The sequence below is a fragment of the Spermophilus citellus genome (genome assembly GCF_964194105.1).
Source record: "Spermophilus citellus genome assembly, chromosome: 2".
Lineage (NCBI taxonomy): Eukaryota > Metazoa > Chordata > Mammalia > Rodentia > Sciuridae > Spermophilus > Spermophilus citellus.
This window is the reverse complement of record NC_138183.1, coordinates 9,000,878-9,021,152: the sequence shown is the minus strand read 5'-3', so window position 1 is coordinate 9,021,152 and position 20,275 is coordinate 9,000,878. Positions and strand designations below refer to the sequence as shown.

The window sequence follows — 20,275 nt, the reverse complement described above, 5'->3', positions numbered from 1 at the left end:
ATAGAAGGGGGACCACTAGAGTAGAGGATGGGGGCTGGGGGCCCAGGAGAAGGGAAGACTGGGCAGTAAAACTGACCAAAGTGTTGGGCCCCCACATGAAGCTGCCACAGTGCATTCCACCACCATGTAGGATCGTAAGCACCAATTTTAAAATAAGAAGCATTTTCAGCACAGGCGCCTGTTTCCCATGCGGCCCTCATTTCCCTGGTGGTCCCTGGATACCTGCCGCTCCTCCGCAGTGCGGCCCAGCTCTGGAAGCCTCATGGTGGAACGTCTCCTGTGGGCCTCCTTTCAAGCTGTGGAAATGGGGCCTTTCATACTTTGTTCTGGCCAAAGGGTCCCTTGAAAAATATTCAAGGCAGATTTTCAAGTGGCTGGAAGTGATTACTCACCAAAGCACAGAAAGATTTGAGGAGGAGGTTCGAGAGTCCAGGATAAGTTAGAATCATCATGTTCCTTAGCTACAACATATGAAGAGTTCAATTTGAGTTAGGTAGAGGTGGGGGCGGACGCCACTGTCTGGATTCCAGAAAAGACAGTCACAAGGGGTTGGCATTTCTCATCATTCTCGGGCTCCCTGAGAATCCAGGAAACTCACCTCAGAAGCAGAGACAGACGGGACCCTTCCTGGGTCCTCCCACCCTGCAAGTTTCAGAGGCTCAGTTCTCAAAAGGTCTGACCCATAGGAGTCCAGGCTGGCTCCACAGTGAGTGGTAGCTAATCGATTAGTAAGCACCTGGCTGTGCTCGGGCACGAGAGTTTTTTTACGTCTTGCCTTACGTTATTTAGGGTGTGAAGATCCTGGCCTTCTGAGCTGCCCTGCCAAATGGTGATCAGTGCTGACCTCCCCTTTGACCTGGCCCCCTTGCCTCCCACTGTCATAAAATAGGCTGGACCCGTTTGCCTCACAGGGTTGTGACACATGGGAGGGGCCTAGTACAGTGCCTGGCACCAACCAAGGCTTCCACCAGGTGCCAGCTGAGACCCGTGGATGGGACCAGCTGCCCCAGCACAGGGTCCTTACAGGTAACCAGGAGCTCTGCTTGTGCAGAAAAGCTCCACAGAACTGCACTGAGACCCTACAGTGCAAGACCCTCACCCAAGCGCTCAGTGGCTCCCTGCCCAGTGGGGTGAAAGAGGCTCTGCTCCCCATGTGGTGAGCAGCACTCACTTCCTGAGACAGTTTTGCTGCCAGCTCACCAGACCCTGGGAAAATTGTGACCACATAGCCTCAGTGTCTCTTTCTGCAAAGAAAGGCATTCCACAGAACAAGCCACCCTCCCTACGCTGCTTGGGACCTGTCCCCTGCCATGACTTGTGTGTCGGGATTCTGGCATCCCATTTCAACCAGCACTCACTGCGTGAGGCAGTTTTGCTGCCAGAAAAACTGGGGTGTATTTGCAGGTGTGCCGGTGTCCACCCCCAGGGCTCTGCCTTTGTGACACTTGACACTTGCCATCTCTGGTGGAAGCATCTGCTTGGACTCTGCTGCTTCTAATTCCCCTTCTACTGCAGGGGATGCAGAATCAGGACGCCAGGCAGGGCCACAGGGGGTTAGACCTCAGCACCCCCGTGGACATGGGCACTGTGCCGCAGGGGCCCCCGTTGCAGAGACCTCTGGGCAGAGCCCATAGCCACTGGCTGTGGGGCAGGAAAGAACCAGGCTCCACCTCTGCTAGCCATGTGACTCCGCAATAGCTTGGCCGCCCTCGCCTGGGTGTCAGTAACACCATCATTGTCATTGATGGTGGCAATGTGCACGTCCACACCCATCTCACTCTTGAGGGTCATCTTGAGGATTCAGTCAGTGCACAGAAAGTGGCAGCCTACAGCCCAGCAGAGGAAGCCGCGCCTGCTGCCACTGCCCTCTTTGAGAACTAAAGCCCTGGGGACCTGTGTTCAGGGCGGGGACAGTGGTAAAGCCATTCCTGGGAGTTCATCCAGGAGGCCAGGAGCAGCACCTGGCTCCCGGTCCCCTGTTCCTGGTTGTCCCTCTGTGGACCTGCGCAGCTGTCACAGCAGCCCACAGTTCCACGGGCTGGCGCTGGTGGCCCCGCCGGGATCGCCAGCTACGTCTACAGTCTTTGAATTGCACTGCTGGGGAGCAGCGTGCATAGATTCCCCAGTTTGTAATTAAAACAGTCAAGAAACAATTTCCACCATATTAGAAGAGGAGAAGAAGAGCCGAGCGGAAGTCTCTCTTAAGCAGATGTTGCACTGTGAGCCATGCAGAAAGATCATTTTATCATCAGCCCAGCTCAAGACTCGGAAGAGGCTAAGGGAACATCTTTTCCACTAACCCAGCATTTTTTAGCTCCTAATATCATTTCACATTTAAAGGTGACAGCAATATCTTTAACGTTTTTCTATTGGATTAATAACGTTTAATGTTCAAAGCAATAAAGCGAAATGTTTTCGTGAGGGTGCTTTATATCACCAGTGGAAATTTCAAGTTCAGAAAAAAAGAGAAGCCCACATACACAAAGTAGTAGACGTCAGGGGCTATAAATGCAAAAGGGGGGCCTGGGCGAGGCGGTGGCTGGTGGGCAAGGGTTGCAGGCTGTGGCCCCAGGGCGGGCTCGTGCCCATGGAGAGAGTCCATGGAGCCCTCGCCCACTCCCCACCATCCATCTCCACCCAGCAGCGGAATATGACAATGTTAGCATTTTTCATTTCCCTGACGTTACCATTAATAAAGCAATGATCCAAAAGGGGCTCTGCTGAGTCGGTTCTTTATGCGCCCATCACTCACGACGAGATAATTTCACACAGGATCGTTTTAAAATTAAATGACGATAAAAACGCTCTGCTGTTCTGTGTTCACCAGTTCATGGAAGTCTATCAAGTCATTAATGTGTCATGACAAACTGCTCGATGGATACAAGAGTAATTAATTATTTGAATAAATAACAAGTTGAACTTGGGGCTTTGAACCACAGTGACACCCGCATCCCATTAAGGGTGCCTCGGAAACCTCCTCGGGCACTGGTAGGAAGAGTTAAAATGCAGGCCAGGGCAGGATGAAAACCGACTTGGTAAACACGGGGTAACGTTCCGCAGGGAGAGAGCCGGAGTGTCGTGTTCCCGCACCCACCTGGAGCGCAGTGTCACAAGTCCTCTGGCAGCGGCCATCTCGAGATACCACTTGATCAGCGATGATTTCAGAGAACAATTATACAGATTTTCATAATCACCATTAATCTCTGCATATTTTTCAAGATAATTACAGCAATTATTATTTAGATTTCTCTTTTATGTGCCCATTGTAGAAAGGAACAAGTGCTTATTATACTGGATAGTTCAAAGAACCATGGATTAAAATCCTTTGTCATCTCTGCGCTCATTATTTCAACTCATGTTGCCTCTGAAAGTTCATCAGCTCTGGAAATTAGAGTAATACTCACAGGCTCTATTATTAAGTCTTAAGGTTGCGCTTAGACCGCAGCTAGAGTGGCTGGCTGAATTGTTCGCTCTTGGGACTGCTGCGTTCCCTTGGAATTACTGTCAGGTGGCAGGAGATATACATGACAGGTACAGTCAGAGACGGTGGCAGCCTCACACCTATTTTCCCTGAAAGACCTACAAAGTGAACTAACAACCAATATTTAGAGGATACGGTTTTTTTGTGGCATGCCCTTTAAAGGTTAATATTAAATCTGAAATCGGGGTAATTTATGGCATTGTACTTCCTAGACAGACAACTGGATAGAAGGCAGCACAGTCCCTGGTATTTCCAAATCAAAGTGGATGTCACTTCAGTCAGGGCTCTGTCTCCAGCTGTTCTTTCATCCCTCGTCACCACGACCCAGAGAGCTGGTGCCCTGGTGGCTGAGGCTTGTATTGCTTCCAAAAGAAGTCCTTGACATAGAAGTGTTTCTGGAAAATTCAGCCAGTTGGACATGCCCCTCTGTGTAGGTGGGACACTCATTTCCCTGAGCTCCATACCAGCCCTGGGTGTTCACTGTGCGAGGACCGTCAGCCATGTCCACCGTGACCAGGTGCCCCAAGCCTAGCAGCACCGGGTAGGACAGCCAGGTATCTGGTGTGACGCGGGAGGCCAGTGTTTGAGCTTCCTAACAAGTGGGGGGAATGTCAACCTAGAAACGTTTTCTTGCCCCCTCAGGTTGTTGAATGATGACCCTGTTGAATGCACCCCAGCAGTCGCGGCCTATGGGAAACGTAGCTGAGATTTAGCCCACGGCCAGATCTGCTGTTGGCAGGTTTCTCTACGTGGTGTGTGCCCATCTGTCACCATGGCATGTGCCTGTCTGTCACCACAGCCGGCCTCTGGGAAGCACTCGGGCGCTCAGGGCGGTGGAGGCCTGGGTCCTCACAGGCAGTGACCCCTGGCTGGCTGTCCTCTAGGGCTCACGCTCCTGCCTGGGATCTTCCTCCTTCAGGCTCAGTGCTGCGGAGGGACCCCAGGGCCTGGGGAGCCTGAGCCCGCTGGTCAGGGTCAGATGATCCCGGGCTCTGGTACCAAAACATCACAAAAAAAGTTTGAACCTTTTTCTTTTCTCCACCCACGGGTAGGCTCTTCAAATCCACTAATTTGTAACTCGACTGTGCCTTTCCAGTTTGTGCTAAACTCAGGCCTGCTGTCTTACTGCTGAAGAGGCAGGTGAACAGCGATTAGATCAGAGTAAAGGGACTCAGATGGTCCCTTTGTCACAGCATCCTGAAGGATTCCCATTTGGAAGCAGAGCTCTCTTCTGGCCCCGACAGCTGCGCTGTGCCGAGCACTGAAGCAGGAGCACCACCCGCGGGGGCTTGGGATCTAAGACCTGTCTCTCCTGCCCTTTGGTCCTGGGGAAGCAAGGGGTCACCAGGCCTGGGTCCAGCTATTCCCTGCAGGTGCTGTGTTTGAGACCCCTGTGGGTGGATTTGGCGAGGAGCAGAGGTCCGCTGTTCCTGCGACGAGGCAGCGTGGTGGACTCGGTAAATCGCATCCTCAGGCACCAGGCCCCGGTACATCTGTGATCCTCATGGTGACCCTGGCCTTGGTGAGCTTGGAGGATGTTAGAGCTGGACTTCAGACCTCGTCCAGCCCAGGAATTCCCGAACCGAGGGGCAGTAGGGAGCCTTGACCAACACTGAGGCCCTGAGCCCACCCCTCAGACTGGTCTAATCAGAGCCCGAGTGGGAGGGGCAGCAGGCAGCGGTGACCTCTTACACCTCAGCAGATGAACACAGGGATGACAGTCACCTGTCTAGCCCAGGCCTTTGACCCACAGGTCGGAACTGAGTCCTACACATGGGCCCCTGACTCCAAGGCCACGTGTCTTCTCATTGTCATTTTTTAAATTTTTCTGAGTGGGGGGGCAATGGTACTGGGATTGAACCTAGGGGCACCCGACCACTGAGCCATATCCCAGCCCTGTTGTGTATTTTATTTACAGACAGGGGCTCACTGAGTTGCTTAGCCCCTCGCTTTTGCTGAGGCTGGCTTCGAATCCTCCATCCTCCTGCCTCAGCCTCTCAAGCCTCTGGGATGGCAGGCATGGGCCACCGCCCGGCTGCTCGTTGTTTTCATTCAGCAGTTATGTGCAGATTCTGCTCAGTGCCAGGCACTACTCTAGGAGCTGGAGACACAACTGTCATGGAGCTCTGAATGCATAGTGGCCCCAGATTGTGGGGGGCAGGATGGTCCCATCCAGCAGCTGGTCCACAACACCTTCCCTTGGTGTCTGTATACCTTGGTGTGGTGGCAGTCACAGCTAACATATGGGACGAGCATTTGACATGCCTTCTCCCTCTGAGTCCTTGCTTCTCTCTCCCTCGGGCTAGTCAGAGGGAGAGGCTTGGTGGTGATGTAAAGATAACACAAAGAAGTCAGTTTCTGGAAACGTCTGGATTTCCTCTCAAAGATGCAACCCGCCCCCCACTGGTGTGTGTGTATTTGCTGTGTACAGATCACCCTGAGACTGAGGGCTTAAAACAGCCACATTTACAGTCTTCCGTGGTCCTTTGGGTAAGGGGGTGGTTACTCTGGTGTGGCCAGCCCTGCTGGACTGGGTGGTCAGGGATGGCCTCGCCTACCTATGGGAGAGTTGACAGGCCATTAGTGTGGCCAACTGAAGCTGTCCCATGTGGCGTCTCATCTCCCAGGAGGCTTCTCTGGGCCCCACGTGGCCAGCCCAGCCTCCACAGTCGAGCAGGCAAGCCCTGTGCATGGCATTAAGTCTCTGCTGGTGTTACACATGCTAATGTCCTGTTAGGCAAACAAGTCTCATGGCCAGACCCAGATTCAAGGGGTGAAGAAATGGACCACACTTCTTGGTGGAAGATGGGACAAAGTCATATGGCAAGGGGTGTGCATATGAGAATAGGAGGGACTAGCAACTGACTGCTTTTTTAATCCACCACCACGGCCTGTTCCCAAAGAAGATGTCTGGTCCTGACTCCAGTGGTTCCTGGCTGGTGCCAGGCAGTTGCTAGGGAAGAAGGGCCAGCGTTGTGTTGTTTAGTTCCATCTACTGCAGAGCACTTTCCACGGGCCCCAAGAGATAGGGAGATCTAGTGTCTAAGGTAATTCCTAAAAATCGGGCATTGGCGCTGGGGTGGACACACCATTGCATCCTTGAGCACCAAGCATGTGCCCCTGACTTTGTGGGAAATGAGATTTGATTGAGCTAACTTTAACCTAACGTCACCCTTCTGGGGACCTCGTGAGGAGGCTGTGAGGTCCCATGGTGAGAGTCTTGTCTTACACATTGGTGACCTGCACTTTGCGCTTGCTCGCTGTCTCAGTGACCGGGTTCATATTACACACCACGGGGACAGCATGGAAGCCGCACTGTCCCTCCCAGTGCACAGGAGGAGGAGCCCGTGGTGTTGGCAGTGCCCAGGACTGGTGACGTTAGCTTGGTCCCCTGCTAAGGAGGTATTTGTTGGGCTGCTTCTCTGTGGAGCTCCTTCCTCTCTGTCCATGACTATGCGACGTGTCGGGATGCCCAGGGCCATCCCAGTGGCTTGCTCCTGTCCTACTTCACCCACCAGCTCTAGCCCCTGTGGGGTTTGTCACTGCGCCAACCGCAGGTGGTCAGTGGTTGGCACTTGGTGGTAAAGAAGAGCTTTCCCTTGTCCCCAGTGGCTCGTGGGCGTGTCTGCTTGTTCGTCTGGGCGTGGGCCGGGTTGTTCACGCTCGGCGGGGCCCCTGCAGCTAGCTCCCGTGTCCTGGCTGCTGCGTGATTCTTTGAGGATGTCATTACTTTCTGGCCTTAGAAGACATCCCGGGCTTTTCTTTTCCTGCTGCCCTGAATCATCCATTTCTCCAAAAAGCCCCCGTTTCCCTTGGAGGGCGGCGGTGGGAAACCGCCTGGGTCCCAGGCCTCTCACCGCCCGAGGTGTCATTGCTTCCTGGCCTGCAACAGAGAGACACAAGTCTGTGTGCACACACACGTGCATACCTGTGTGCACACAAACATGTCTAGGTGTGCACACAGCTGCCCGCCCACGCTGCATATTACACCAGCTCACCCTCCTTCCTCCATGTGTGGCCCCCGCCGCAGAGCCCCCCTGCATCTTCTGCCTTTTCCCGGCTTCTCTTCCTGAACTTAATGTTCACATCGCTCAGCTCTGTCCTGGGCCTGCCTCTTTGCTTTCAGGTGGCGTCCCCTTCTCTGGTGGCCTCCTCATCCCTCCCATTGCCATCCAGGCTGTCCTTACCACTTTTCTTCCCTGGGGTGTCTCCCAAGCCCCTCCGGCCTGGCAGGGGCAAGATGGAACCCTGGGTTTACTCCTGCTGCCTCCCCGCTCGCCTCCACACATCCCACATCCCGTTCTCCCACTATGAAAGCCAGCACCCCAGAATCGCCCTTGATTCCTCCTGGCCCTCTGTAGCCAGGGGCCCCGAGTCTCGAGTCTCCCATCCACATTCCCCTTGTTTGCGCCTCTCTCCCGTCCCCACTGCAGAGTCCTCCCTGACACCTGCTTCCCTCACTAGGTTAGGGCAGGCTCTCACCCTGGCACCATGCCAGCCTCACCCCCTCTGATCTACGCTTTGCCCCACAGCAAGGATGACATCCCTGATATCTGGGTGTGTGTCTTTCTCCAGCCCACAAACCCTCAGTGACCTCCCAGGGAACTCATGATGTCCTTCAGGCCACTTGGAATGACAGTTGAGGCTCCTTGGGAGCTGACCCTTGGTCTCTCCACCCTATTTCTGTGCAACTGTTAACAAGACTAAGACAGAACTACAGGCACTGCTATGGAAAATTCTCTGACAGTAAAGTGAAAATAAACTGCAAAACGGTTATGCTAGGGTGCTATTTTTATTAAAAACAAACATGAAATTCTATATTTCTGAACACATGCAAACACATGGAAATGCATGGCAAGTGGGCTGGAGGGGACCAGGGACTGTACACATCCCACCATCAGGGCGTGCCCAAGGAGGACGCCAGGCCCAAAGGCTGTGGGTTCAAGAGATGCTCTCACCTGGCTGCCCTGTGGGCATGGCTGCTCTAGAAGGTGTTTCTGTGTTGAAGTTGAGAAAATGAAGACTAAAAACACCTGAGTTGGTTTCAGGCAGTGCTGTGATTCCTCATGGGAACACGCCTCATTGGCCCCTCAGCTCAGTTCTGCCGTTGATCCTGCAAGCACGGAACCTGTGGTTGGTCTCCAGCATGCCAGGGGGGTGCTGCGTTTGCTCCCTGTGGCGGCTGGTGGAGCACTGACCCAAGCGCGTGTGCTCGGCAGAGTGTTCCTTAGAGGAAGTTCGTCTTTACCTTGAGCAGTGCAGCTGATCTCTGCCTGGAGTCATTAAATTTTTTTGGTCATTTATGGGCCTTTATTTATTTATATGAGACTCGAACCCAGTGCCTCACACATGCTAGGCAAGTGCTCTATCACTGAGCCACAATCCCAGCCCCTGGAGCCATCAAATATTGATAAAGTTTAAAACTCCTTAGAGAAATGTCTTTGATGTGTTTCTAGTTTCTCTGGGCATGATGTGTGATCCTCCTGTCCTCCTGCTCCCTTAGCTTTCAGAGAGCCTCCTGCACCTGTCCAGGTGTCTGTAGCAGAGGTCTGGGGCTGGGAGAGGGACTCCTGGGGCAGGGGTAGGGCCTTGGGCCTGGACCTTGGGCCAGGTAGGGGGATAAAGGTGGCCATGCCTGTCAAACACCTATGTGAAGGTGGCTCTGGGAGGATCTGTGTGTGTGCGTGAGATCCAGATTGCCCATTCCAAATAGAACCTCAGAGAACATTCATTGGCAAGGATGCTCTGCTTCATTAACCTAATTCCCCAGGGTGGCTTGCTTTATTTTGGTCTGGGGTCTCTTCTCCAGGGGGCATCAAGCCACCCAGACTCTGCTGGGGCCTTGCTTCTGGGTTGAGCTTGACTCGTAACCCCAGAGATGACAGATGAGGGAGGACCACAGTGGGGATCCAGGGAGTCACTCCTCACACGATGCTTCAGTGCCCCCAGAGGTCTTTGCATGGGTCACGAGGCTCCTGGGTTAGGTAGTTTAATGTGGCTGCACCTGCAGTTTTATATAAAAGCAGGTAGAAAAGGGCCAATCACGGAAGGGCATTTTCCTCTGTCCAGTAAGAATAAAAATAATGATGCCTAAGTTACTGAGCAGTAGGTTTGTACCTAGGGCTTCATGTTTTTCTCTCGTTGAAACTTCTCGGTAATCCAGTTATTGTTTCCTTCTCCTACCATGGAGGAGGGAAAGGCTCGGGGAGAACACTTGCCCTAAGTCACACGTGGTGGGAGGTGGCCTGGTGGGACTTCCTCCCCCAAGAACAGTCGCTGCTGGTATCAGTGGCTGCTGTGGGGCCAGCCATGCTGGGCCCTTCCACAGTTGCTGTCCCGTCCCCCAGCAGTGCAAGAGAGTGGCGTGATCACCCCATGTGACAGATGAGAGTCTGACTGGGAGAGTAAATGACTCACCCAAAGCCACATGGCCACCAAGTGCTGGGCCTGGCTGGGGCGCTCCTCCTCCTTCCCAAGCCGCCTCTTGTGCGTGGGGCTCCGCAGCTCCGGCTGTGGCTGATAAATCACTTCTGGCTCATGAATAACGTGGCAGAGCAAATTACTTTGGGGATCGAGAAGGAAGTTGTTGGCCTTGTATAAACTCAATTGGAATGTCACAGAGCAGGCAGCTCTGGAGGCATCTACAAATACCTCCCCAAGAACAGCCCCAAAGTAAAGTCACCTCCAAAGCAGAGTGGCCTCCAGGTTTTGGTTTGCAAATGAATTTTGAGAAATGGCCCTAAGCTGTTGAGCTGCTAGTGTTTTTCCCATCACAAGTGGTACAGGACTCTCCCCATCACAGGACGGGAGAAAAAAGGGCTGGAGTTGCTGATTATTTACAGCTGAGCCTCCGCTGCATTTAATTTTATTCAGAAAATCGCTGGCCAGGCACCGGCTGCTCTCCATCCCCTCCGCAGGTGCCGTGGAGGGGCGGAGCCTCGGGGTCGCTGTGAGCAGGTAGCAGCCCAGGTGCTAGTGATGGGGTCTCGCTCCAAGTGTTACATTTTTACCACATGATTTTATGACTCTTTATCAAGCATGTTGAGATGACTCCATGCATCAGTTGTAGTATTTTCTCGCCCCTGCTGCTTGTGGAGAGGTCGGCAAGGGCAGGGGCCCGCCGCCCACAGCTACTCCGGGTGTTCCAGAGGGTGGGACGGTCCTAGGCCCCAAGCCCTTGGGAATTGGTCGGTGGTGGGTTTGTGCTGAGCCTGGAGAAGCCTGAGGGTGTGTGTTTCAAGGAAGAATGCGGGGATGGCTCTGGGGGATCGCTTTGGCAAGTAAAATTATAGTTCCCACCCGGAGGGCGGGGGCAGGAGCTGGAATCCCATCCGCTGCCAAGCAGGGCTCCTGCAGATTCATGGCAGACTATCTGCTCGAGCAGGAATCCAATTTTATGTCCAAACAAATGCAGCATGCAAATGGGACTGCTTCCCCCAACAGCAGACAGGTATTCAGGTCAGGTGGGGAAAAACACCACTGCCTCCCCCTTGCCTTCTTTAAAATGGGGGGTGGGGCCCCGACAGCAGCAGATGAGAGCTTTATTTGTTTAAACCTTGCAGAATCTGTAAGCATGCACAATCCTCTTGACTTGTAGTGCCTGATTGTAAAAAGAACAGTTGAATGAGCTCATTGTTTTCTGGTTTTTTTCTTTAATGTATTTTACAAACACTCTGCTGACAGTCCTGACACGCTGATTTCCATGTACCCGCACTTCAGCTGGGATTACAGCATTAATAACAGAGTTCCATGCATCGTGCCATTTTTTAAGCATGATCGTTATGATAAAGGGCATATACTTAATTACAGGCCTGCTTAATTACAGCTCTGCTGAAGCTCGTTTGTTTAGGAGAATGCTAATTGCGCGGCAGAGCCTGCGGCTCGTCCTTACTTTCATCCACTGGATGTTGCTCTGTGCCGTGGATCAGCGTTTTGTTAAAACTGCCACCAAAAATTTTAAAAAAGGAAATTTTCGAAAACACTGGCCTGGTGCTGAAAGGAGACCTGCCCGTGTGTGGCTTTTGGTCCCAGCAGAAACCAGGTGTGGGCAGGCTCCCTCCACGCTGGCCCCACCTCTGTGCCCCCCGACCTGCTCTCACTCTCACTGCAGCCTCCTGAGCCAGTCGTGGCATCGTCCCCATGTCACAGACAGGGCTGCGAAGGCTCCAAGGTGAGGTAGGTGAAGTGGCTGGCGTGGCTGGGGTGTGGCCACATGGCCACGGAGCTGGGAGGAACACTCAGGGGCCAGCTCCCGGCCTGCGCTCTTCCACCACAGCCCCCCACAGTGCCAGCCAGACCCCAGGACGGATCCTCCCACAGCCCGCTGCTCCTCCATGTCATCGTCCTGGAGTGTGAGCTGGGAAGGCAGCGTGGAGGGTCAGGTCATTTGACGCAAGACCGTGGCCTGGTCTGGGCAGGACTCGGGGTTTCCTTTCCTTTTCTCTCTATCATAGAACTGGACTAGGTGAGAGTTTCTGTCCCCTCCTAGACTTGGGAGAGCCTTTGTATTTCACCCTGGGGGTCACAGGGGCTGGAGAAAGGGCCAGTGTGCCCCAGAAATGCCACCTTTGGCTCAGGAAAGGCAGGTACTGTCCTTGCCTCTGGGTTGTGACTAGGGACTGGTCAAGAAGTCTCAGCGAGAAGCTCCACCCTCACTCCTGCTGATTGGCAGAGCCACCATGTGCAGTGTGGGCATGTCACCAGGTCCTCAAAGAGTGACACCCTGAGTAGGGTAGTGAGAGACCGGCTGCTCAGTGGCAATCACAGCGCCTCAGCCAGGGGGGAGTAGTGAGGGAGCACTGGCTGCGGCCAGGGGAGAGAGGGAGGAGCGAGGGCACCCCAGGGCCGGGGAGGATCTAGGATCTTAGGCCGTTGGTTTTAAGGATCCCGTGTGGCAAGTGCCGGGCACTTTAAATGTAGAAAGGCTGCCCAGAGAAGGAGAGTAGAGCCGGTGCTGTGCAGTTAGAAGGAGCCAACATCCCACAGCCCCTCCCTGGCTCTCCAACAAGCGGCCCTGCTGGACCCTGGTCAGCAGCTCCTGTTCCACCTCCTCATGCCTCTTCCCCAGGACAGCATGGTCTCCCCAAAACGGGGAGATCTGTCTGGCCTCTCTTCCTGTGGGTCCTGAATGTTGTGGGGTCTTATCTGGACGGTGCCCCCTGTCTGGCTGCACTTCCCACAAGCTGGGCACAGCGCTGGACTTGGGGTGTGTTGGACATGGCAAAAAAAGTGGACAGGCTCACACCGGCCTGGGACATCAGGCCTATGGCTGCTTCTCCTCTGCCTCATGGGGCCAGGCTTTAAGTCCCCTCCCCTTCCTGGCCTCCTTGGAGGCTCTGGGGATGACCCTGTGCAAAGCAGTTCCCACACAGGAAACCACACCACGCTTGGAGCACAGCAAGATGAGCGGCTTCCTGACCTGGCACCAGGAGCGTGGCACTGTGCCCTTTCTGGTGGCCCTTCCCTTTGCTGTCCGTCAGGTCACATGATTGAAAGTCTGCCTTCCTTTCTCCCTGTTATCTGTGTTGCTTTCATCCTGTTTAATACAGTTGGATTTGGGGAGCTAAACTACAGGACTTTACATAACCCTGAGTAAGCTCCACTGGGTAGTGTGGCCCAGGACCCCAGTTTCTGAGCTCTTTCCTGGGTTCTGTGCTGTTTCCCAGCCTAGGCTCACCCTCCAGACTGCCCCAGGTGCGTATCAGATGGGCGTCCTGTACGCGTCTTTGTCCAGGTAGCTGGTGACGCCCTGGGTGCCCTTCAGAGAGGTTGCACATGGTAACAGTCCTGCTAATCTGCCCTCAGATGCCCAGGCCGGTGGGCAGTCTCCTAACCTTAATAGTCTCTAGTCGTCCCACTCTGCCTGTCTAGTGGATAACACGAGAAGTTTCATCAAGGTTCTGCTGACGCTCGCTGCTCACGGCCTGCCGGGATCTTTGGTCCACTGATTGGCTAAATCTGTGAAGCCTGGCCGGGGCATCTCCTTTCCGGCAGAGGCTCCCCTGACTCTACTGCTCTTTAGCGCCTCCTGTGCTGGCGGGAGTCCTGCTCCTCCTGAGCAGTCGAGATCCTGCCAACTGGGCCTTCTCTCTGCGCTGGTTAAGTCTGTGCTCTAGAAGACTGGGGGGGGGGCAACTTGTGCGTCCTTCTGCATGAGCTCTCAGGCAGGTGGTCCTTTGCCCTCGGCTCAGCTCCATCACCTCACCAGGCAGTTCCAGTCCCCTCTGTCACCAGCCCAGGTGGACATGCGCCAGCTGCCAGCACCCGGGAGCGCCCGGAGCTGCCTCCGCTCCTCAGGCACCATGGCTACGCTCCTCTCTTCCTTCTCCGGGGCCTTCTTGGTGTGTGTGACAGTGATGTCACCTCTGATCTTCTTACCTTTCGGCGCCTCAAGGAGCTTCTCTGTGAAGAATTCCCTCTGCCTGTGTCAGCACAGAAGGTGAGCCCGAGGCGGGCTCCTGGGTGTGCTCACGAGGGGGGCTGGCCATGGCCCAGCAGCCCCCCAATCCCGGCTGTGCGCGCCATCCATGCCCTTCGGTCTCCAGCAGCTCAGAGAGAACCGTGTGTGCCTGACACCCAGTGTAGACGTGCTGTCCACACAACACACCCCAAATACATGTGCTGTGGCACAGATTTATGTGTACCACAGTTTATTTTCAAACTATGTATTTGATACGTACCATACCTGTGTACGTAAAAATGCTTTGTTATTGGTATCCAAGTTTTACAAGTTAGGCTTTGGGGGGGTCACTGCTTCCTACCTGTGTGACCTTGGCAAGCCCCATCCTCTCCAGGGTCTCTGCTTCCCCATCTGCAAAGTGACCAGAGATGGCGTGAGTCCTGCATGCCCAGCCAGGATCAACAGCATCAAAGGGTCAGAAGTCAGAGCACCCAGGTGTCATGGGGGCGAGTGGTGGCTGATGAGCGGTGCAGGAGCCAGCATGGCCTCTTCCCCAATGTGAGTGGGACTCAGTTCTGACCCGCTCTGGACCTTTATTCACAGAATGAATAAAGGATCCTTTATTCACAGAATGGCTTCCAGGTGTAAATAAACATACATAGGTGCTGGACGGCCACCAGGGTGCTTGAACAGGTAATGAATATTATTTGCCCCTCGCTGCTCCACCCCCTTTCTGAGGGAGTGTCCCCGGCACCCATTCAGGGCTCAGCCCCAGAGGGGTCTATCACAGTCAATCACAGGGCGGCTGCAGTGGGAGATGGCCGCTGCCTGCCGGTGTCCTGTCCCCACCCGTGCTCAGGACCGCGCCTCCCAGGGTGGGGAGGTGCCCAGGCAGTGGTGGGAGCCTGCCTCGCTCTGCCTGCTCCTCTTCACATGTGGGCAGAGCTCCTTCTCCCCTGTCCTGGGATCAGTTACGAGCCTGGCTCACTCGGCCGTCCTGCCGACGGAGGGGCTGGCCCCGGGCTCTCCTCTTTCTCCTGTCCTCCTCCACGCTCCTTCTTTCTGCATCTGCTGCTCTTCCTTCCTGGAACCGAAAGATTGTCCAGCCCTTGGCTACCAGAGGAGACCCTGGGGGAGCGGAGGATGTCATTTCCCAGGGCACCCACCCACCAAGGCATCTGTCCCTCCCTCCATTTCTTCTAAAGTCGCGGCCCCTGGCAAGGCCGCCACCCTGGCCACCGCCTGGCTACATGGCCTGGCTGCTCAGGCTCCTCCCAGCAGCCCCTGGGCCTAACACCCTCTCCAGGAAGCCCCTGTCACTGTGTCCCTCGTGGCCATCCCCCATGTGGTGAGGTGGCCAGTGGCAGTGTGGCCACCGAGTGCTCTGTCCACTGTCACGACTCAGGGCCAGCAGAGACGCTGTGCTTTCTCCCCGTGCCTTTGACAGTGAGAGCTGGGGACAGGGCGGGTGGAGTGTGGGGAGGACTCAGGAAAGGAACTGCACCTCTGGGCCTGGTCCCCTCACGGCTGGATACCCATCCACACCCCTGCCCTCGGGTCCTGTTAAAATCAGACTGACAGCCTGCCTCGGCCCTGAAGCCCGGGACTGTGACCAAGGGTCATTGACAGTACCCAGCCTGTGTGCACACGCATGCGCCCTGCCTGCCAAGCCCTCTGCTGGGGGCTGTCCTCTTCTACATGTGACCTCGGCTGCTCACTCAGTCCCAGCTGGCACTTGTGCCCAGTCAGCGACTCCAGAGCCCCTCTTTCCTCCAGGGAGGCTTTACCTGTGAGCCCAGCAGCCTGGGGAGACACTGGCTCCGCTCACAGACATCTAGCCAACACACACCTCCCAGAGTGCAGCACTGTCCCCTCCCTGCTGTCAGCCCCTTGGTGGCTCCCACCACTGACAGCCTGGAGAGACCCCTGGGTGGAGGGCGGAGTGGCTGTCTAGACCTCCAGCCGGGGGCTGGAGGTGCCTGTGTGCCTGTCCCCGCCAGACGTGGTCCTGGGAGTGGGATTCCTGCTCAGGCTCACTCGCACCCTCTCTGTGGGTGACGTCACTGAACATTGGTGGTGGCCTCATGCCATTTTCTCTCCTTTCTTCTTTTGCAGCAATGGATGGTGTGCCTTTCATGATTTCAGAGAAGTTCTCCTGTGTTCCAGAAAGTGTAAGTCCTGTGCCCAGTTGCCCCTTCTTCTGCCACCCTCTGAAGCCCCTCTGCCTTGGCGTCTCGGGCTGTTCCAGGCATGCCCACACTCCTGCCCCAGATTCCTTCTGCCTACACGTGGAACCCAAAGAGCTTCCTGAGAGCTGGGGTGGCGCTGCTCCCCCCTGGGCCCCTTTGGCTGGTTCCTGCACCTGAGGTGCTTGAGAGGTGGAAGGAAGGTGTGGGGAGACCTGGGAGTGGGGAGCACCAGACGGCAGAGGCTGGCACACAGGGAGCCTTCTCGTTTCAAAGGTGGTGCAAAATTGAGGCACACTTCTCGGGTTGAGAAGGTCGTTTTCTGTGTTCAGCTTAGTAATTTCTGTTCTTTTTTGTTTAATGATGATGGTTTCCTGTAGCAAAGAGCCTCCCCACTCCCCCCTTGCAGTTCCTGCATTCTGGTCTAACTGTACTCTGCTCTGGCTCTGAGGCCCCCGAGGGTGCAGAGCACCTCTGGCCAGGGTCTTCCCACTCCCCAGCCCTTTTGGGGGACAGACTGAGTGAGATGGCTGAGACTGGAGGCCACAATTCAGACCGTGAGAGGCGCCTGCCATGCACAAGAGTCCGAGCTGGGCTGCCCGCTTGCTTGGCCCTCCTGGGGACCCTCTCAGCAGATGCCCCAGCCCCAGGATGGCAGCAGGCATGGCCCACACCAGTTTGGTAAACTCGTTTCTGGCTTTATGCTTTCTCTAGAAGATTGCCTTGAGTAGCTCCAAATCGAAGTCCCAGTTTGGGCACCCACTAAAGAGCCCCTCGCTATTTTTCTTGGAGCCAGCTTAAAACCACCCGGCCTGCAATTTGACCTGCTCTGTACTTTCCATTTTCATGAAATATAATAGGCCTCCTCTGAACCCTTCTGGTAAGCAGCTTAATCTTGAAAAATGCTCCTGACGTGACACGCGGAGCTCGAGTAACTTCCGCGGCTCCACTGGGCCCCGTTGCCATGGAGATGCTGGCGCCTCTCCCACGGCTCCTTGGAGAGGCCCGCTGCCCGCTCACCAGCTCCAGTCGGGAAGTTTAGTGGGTAGTTAGGGCCTAACGACACGACAGCTGGACCCCTGCTGGACCCTGGCGGTGCAGGCAGGCAGCTCCGTCCTCATGCGCACAGGCTGGCAGCGCAGACAGAGCCAGGCATTCTTGGGACTACTGGCACAGCAGCCCCAGGGGCTCTTGGTGTCTAACTTGGTGACCCTGTCCCAAGCCCCTGCCCCTGTGATTGTGCTGCTGCTGGCTCAGCGAGCACTGAAGGCCACAAGCACTCCTGCTGTTTAACCCCACAGTGGCCTGGCCAGGAGGCCGGGCGCAAGCCACTTTCTACCAGGTGAGAAAATAAAGAGTGGCCTGAGCTGTTTGGTAGTCAGCTTTATGGTCGCTGTGATCAGATACCGGACAAGCTCAGCCTGGAGAAAGAACACTTTATTTGGGGCCCGTGGTTTCAGAGGTTCAGTCCATGGTGGGCCAACTTTGTTGCTCTGGGCCCAAGAGGCGGCAGAGCATGGTTTCGGAAAGGTGTGGGGAGGGGGTTGCTCACCTCATGGTGGCCGCGAAGCAGAGAGACAGGCGGGGACACAGGGCAGCTGCTGCCTTCCAGGGCACGCCCCAGTGGCCCAGCTCCCCATTCCTTCAAGCTAGGAAGGACTGACGGCGTCTCAGCTCTCACCACCCAGGCATCTCACCAAGCATTGCTGCCCAACACAGGTGTCCTGGAGACACCTCACGCCCAAACCCTAACATCTGCACTGGAGTTCCAGGAGGCTGGTTCTGAATCTGGGTCTTCAGACTCCAGAGCTGGCTTCCTGCTACCACCACCCAGGAAGTCCCCGCAGCCCATGCGGGCGTCACCTCTGCCCCCTGCAGGCTGCCGCGGGTCAGAACCACAAAGGCCCCAGGTTCTGTGGGTGACTCTCAGGGCCCACCTGCTCCTCCCAGGCCACCAGCAGCTGGCCTGGACTCCAGGAGGCTGGGCCCTGTGTCCCTCTCAGAAATACAGAGCTGACAGGGTTAGAAGGGACGTGGACCGGGGGCTTCAGAGGGCTCCTCCGTATCCAGCCCAGTCTCCCGTGGGCATCTGTGACGCTCATTGCCTGTGTGTTTGGTTTTTCACGCTGAAAAGCCAGCAATTTTTTTTAAAGTCCTCATTTTCACAGAATTATAGAAACTCCCATTAAAATGCAGTGTCATCATCTCTCACCACCACTGAGTTCACAAATGATAGTTGGTGGCAGTTGTTTCCAGAGACCTGGAACCGCCCAGCTCCTGCCCCAGACACCACGGACTCCTGGAAATCTTTAGGACCCACTGCCACCCTGGGCAGTAGGTCAGGGTGATCTCTGGTGACAGCCTTAGACACCCCCAGCCCCACAGCTCTAGCTCTGCCCACGTTTTCCTCTGAATGTGGGAGAAGAGAGGCAGAGTCCTCTGCCACTGTCACTGTTCCGGAGGCCATGAGCGCCTGGGTGGCCCAGCAGTGAGCCTGCAGCTCAGGGCCATGCCTGCTCTCTGTGGCCACCCTGCACCCCACTACTCATCCCTGTGCCCCACTGACAACTGTGGAGTCCTGTGAGGAAGAGGTGGAGGCATGCGGGTTCCCACAGTGTAGCTCAAGATTTCCCAGTTGACACCCATAGGTGCAAACGTGAAGCCGTGTTTTGCAGCCGGTTAAAAGGGTGTTGATCTGTGTTTTCAGATGCAGCCCTTTGATCTCTTGGGAATCACCATCAAATCTCTAGCAGAAATTGAGAAAGAGGTAAGTAGGCTACCCAGAGAAGGGCAGGCCGGCTTGGTCCACCACAGGGTATACCCTCCGCAAGGGATCTGTGGGCTGCCCTGGGAACAGGATGCAGGATGCCCTTCTGAGAAAAAAAAATATATATATATACACACACACATACATATACATATATCATTTAAATCTATTAGAAAAAAGTAAAAGTAACTCACTTTTTTCCCCTTCATTAATGGGATTAAACCCAGGAATGCTCTTGACACCGAGCTATATTCCCAGCCCTTTTTATTTTGAAAAAGGGTGTAAGTTGCCCAAGCTGGCCTCGGACTTGCAATCCTCCTGCCTCAGCCTCCCAAGTAGCTGGGATTACAGGTGTGGCCACCGTGCCTGGACTACCCACTTTAATATACTTAATTTTTCCAGCCAAATATGACCAACATCCCATCTTCATGTTTAAATTAAAGGTGTTAAGTAACAAAGGGAGCTGTCAGCACAGCTTCACTGTTTAAAATGTCTCAGCTCAGTGAAGGTAGAGACCGGGGTGCGGCACGGGGATGACCTTTCTTTCTCCCTGTTATACTATATGCCACCAGGAGAGTCCTAGGGAAGTGATCACACCTCTTTATGACTCAAAGGAGGGATCAGGGTACCTTGTGCTTGATGAATTAGACCCCATTTGGCAGCCTGATTTGGGAGTGTTCGGTGTTTTTCTAATTTAAAAAAAAAAAAAAAGGAAGCCGTCCAGGATTAGAGTCCAGGCGCGGCTCTGAGGAGACGGGGGTTGAGATGGTGGCATCAGACTGGAGGCCAGACCTGCCGGTTCCTTCCTGTTTTCATAAGACGGCATCAGAGTGTGCGTCGCCCCTTCTGTCTAGTAGCTTGTGAAGCAGCCACGTGGTGCAGCCAGCTCTCCTCGGAGAGGAACATTTGTCTCAAAGATGGAAATGGTAGGACCATTTCAATATTCTCCGCTCCTTGGGGTTTTCTCCAGTGTACGCAGCTAGCAAAAGCAGGTTGCATTATTGAAAGATGGCTAAAATCAAGGAAAATTGAATCAATGTAGTACAACAAATTTCTAAACCTGTCATAGCAGAAACAAAACAAAAAACTCCCCCTTTGTCTTTGATTTTCAGTAAATCATAAAAACCAACCCGATTGTCACCTATAGTTTTTTTTTTTTTTTTTTTGGTTTTTTTGTTTTTTTCTGATAACTTAGGAAAAAAAACAGCTGGCGACTGCATTAAACAGGCAGGTGCACATGGAATTTCCTGTCTGCCCTTCTCAAAAGCAGACAGCCATGGTGGTTCCAGGGGCCACCTGCGTATGAACGCCATCTTGCGTGGGGCCCAGTGGATGTGCACGGAAGGCCTTTGAGGTTGGCCTGCTCCAGCTGTAGGTGGAGGGCCTGACCTGGGCTCTTTAAGATAGGCCACAGTCTGGTCCAGCGGACAGACATGTGAACC

The 20,275-nt window shown here is 54.7% G+C and overlaps 1 protein-coding gene across 4 annotated transcripts in view; it reads left to right on the top strand.

Moving 5' to 3' along the window:
• The window catches only part of MVB12B (multivesicular body subunit 12B), a 178,240-nt gene that overhangs the window by 137,905 nt on the left and 20,060 nt on the right, over positions 1-20,275 (top strand). For all 4 annotated transcript variants that reach the window (XM_081267108.1, XM_081267110.1, XM_081267109.1 and 1 more), the window contains 2 exons: positions 15,996-16,051; positions 18,774-18,833. In XM_081267108.1, the coding sequence (XP_081123234.1) occupies positions 15,996-16,051; positions 18,774-18,833 (116 nt within the window). The remainder of the gene's footprint in view (positions 1-15,995; positions 16,052-18,773; positions 18,834-20,275) is intronic.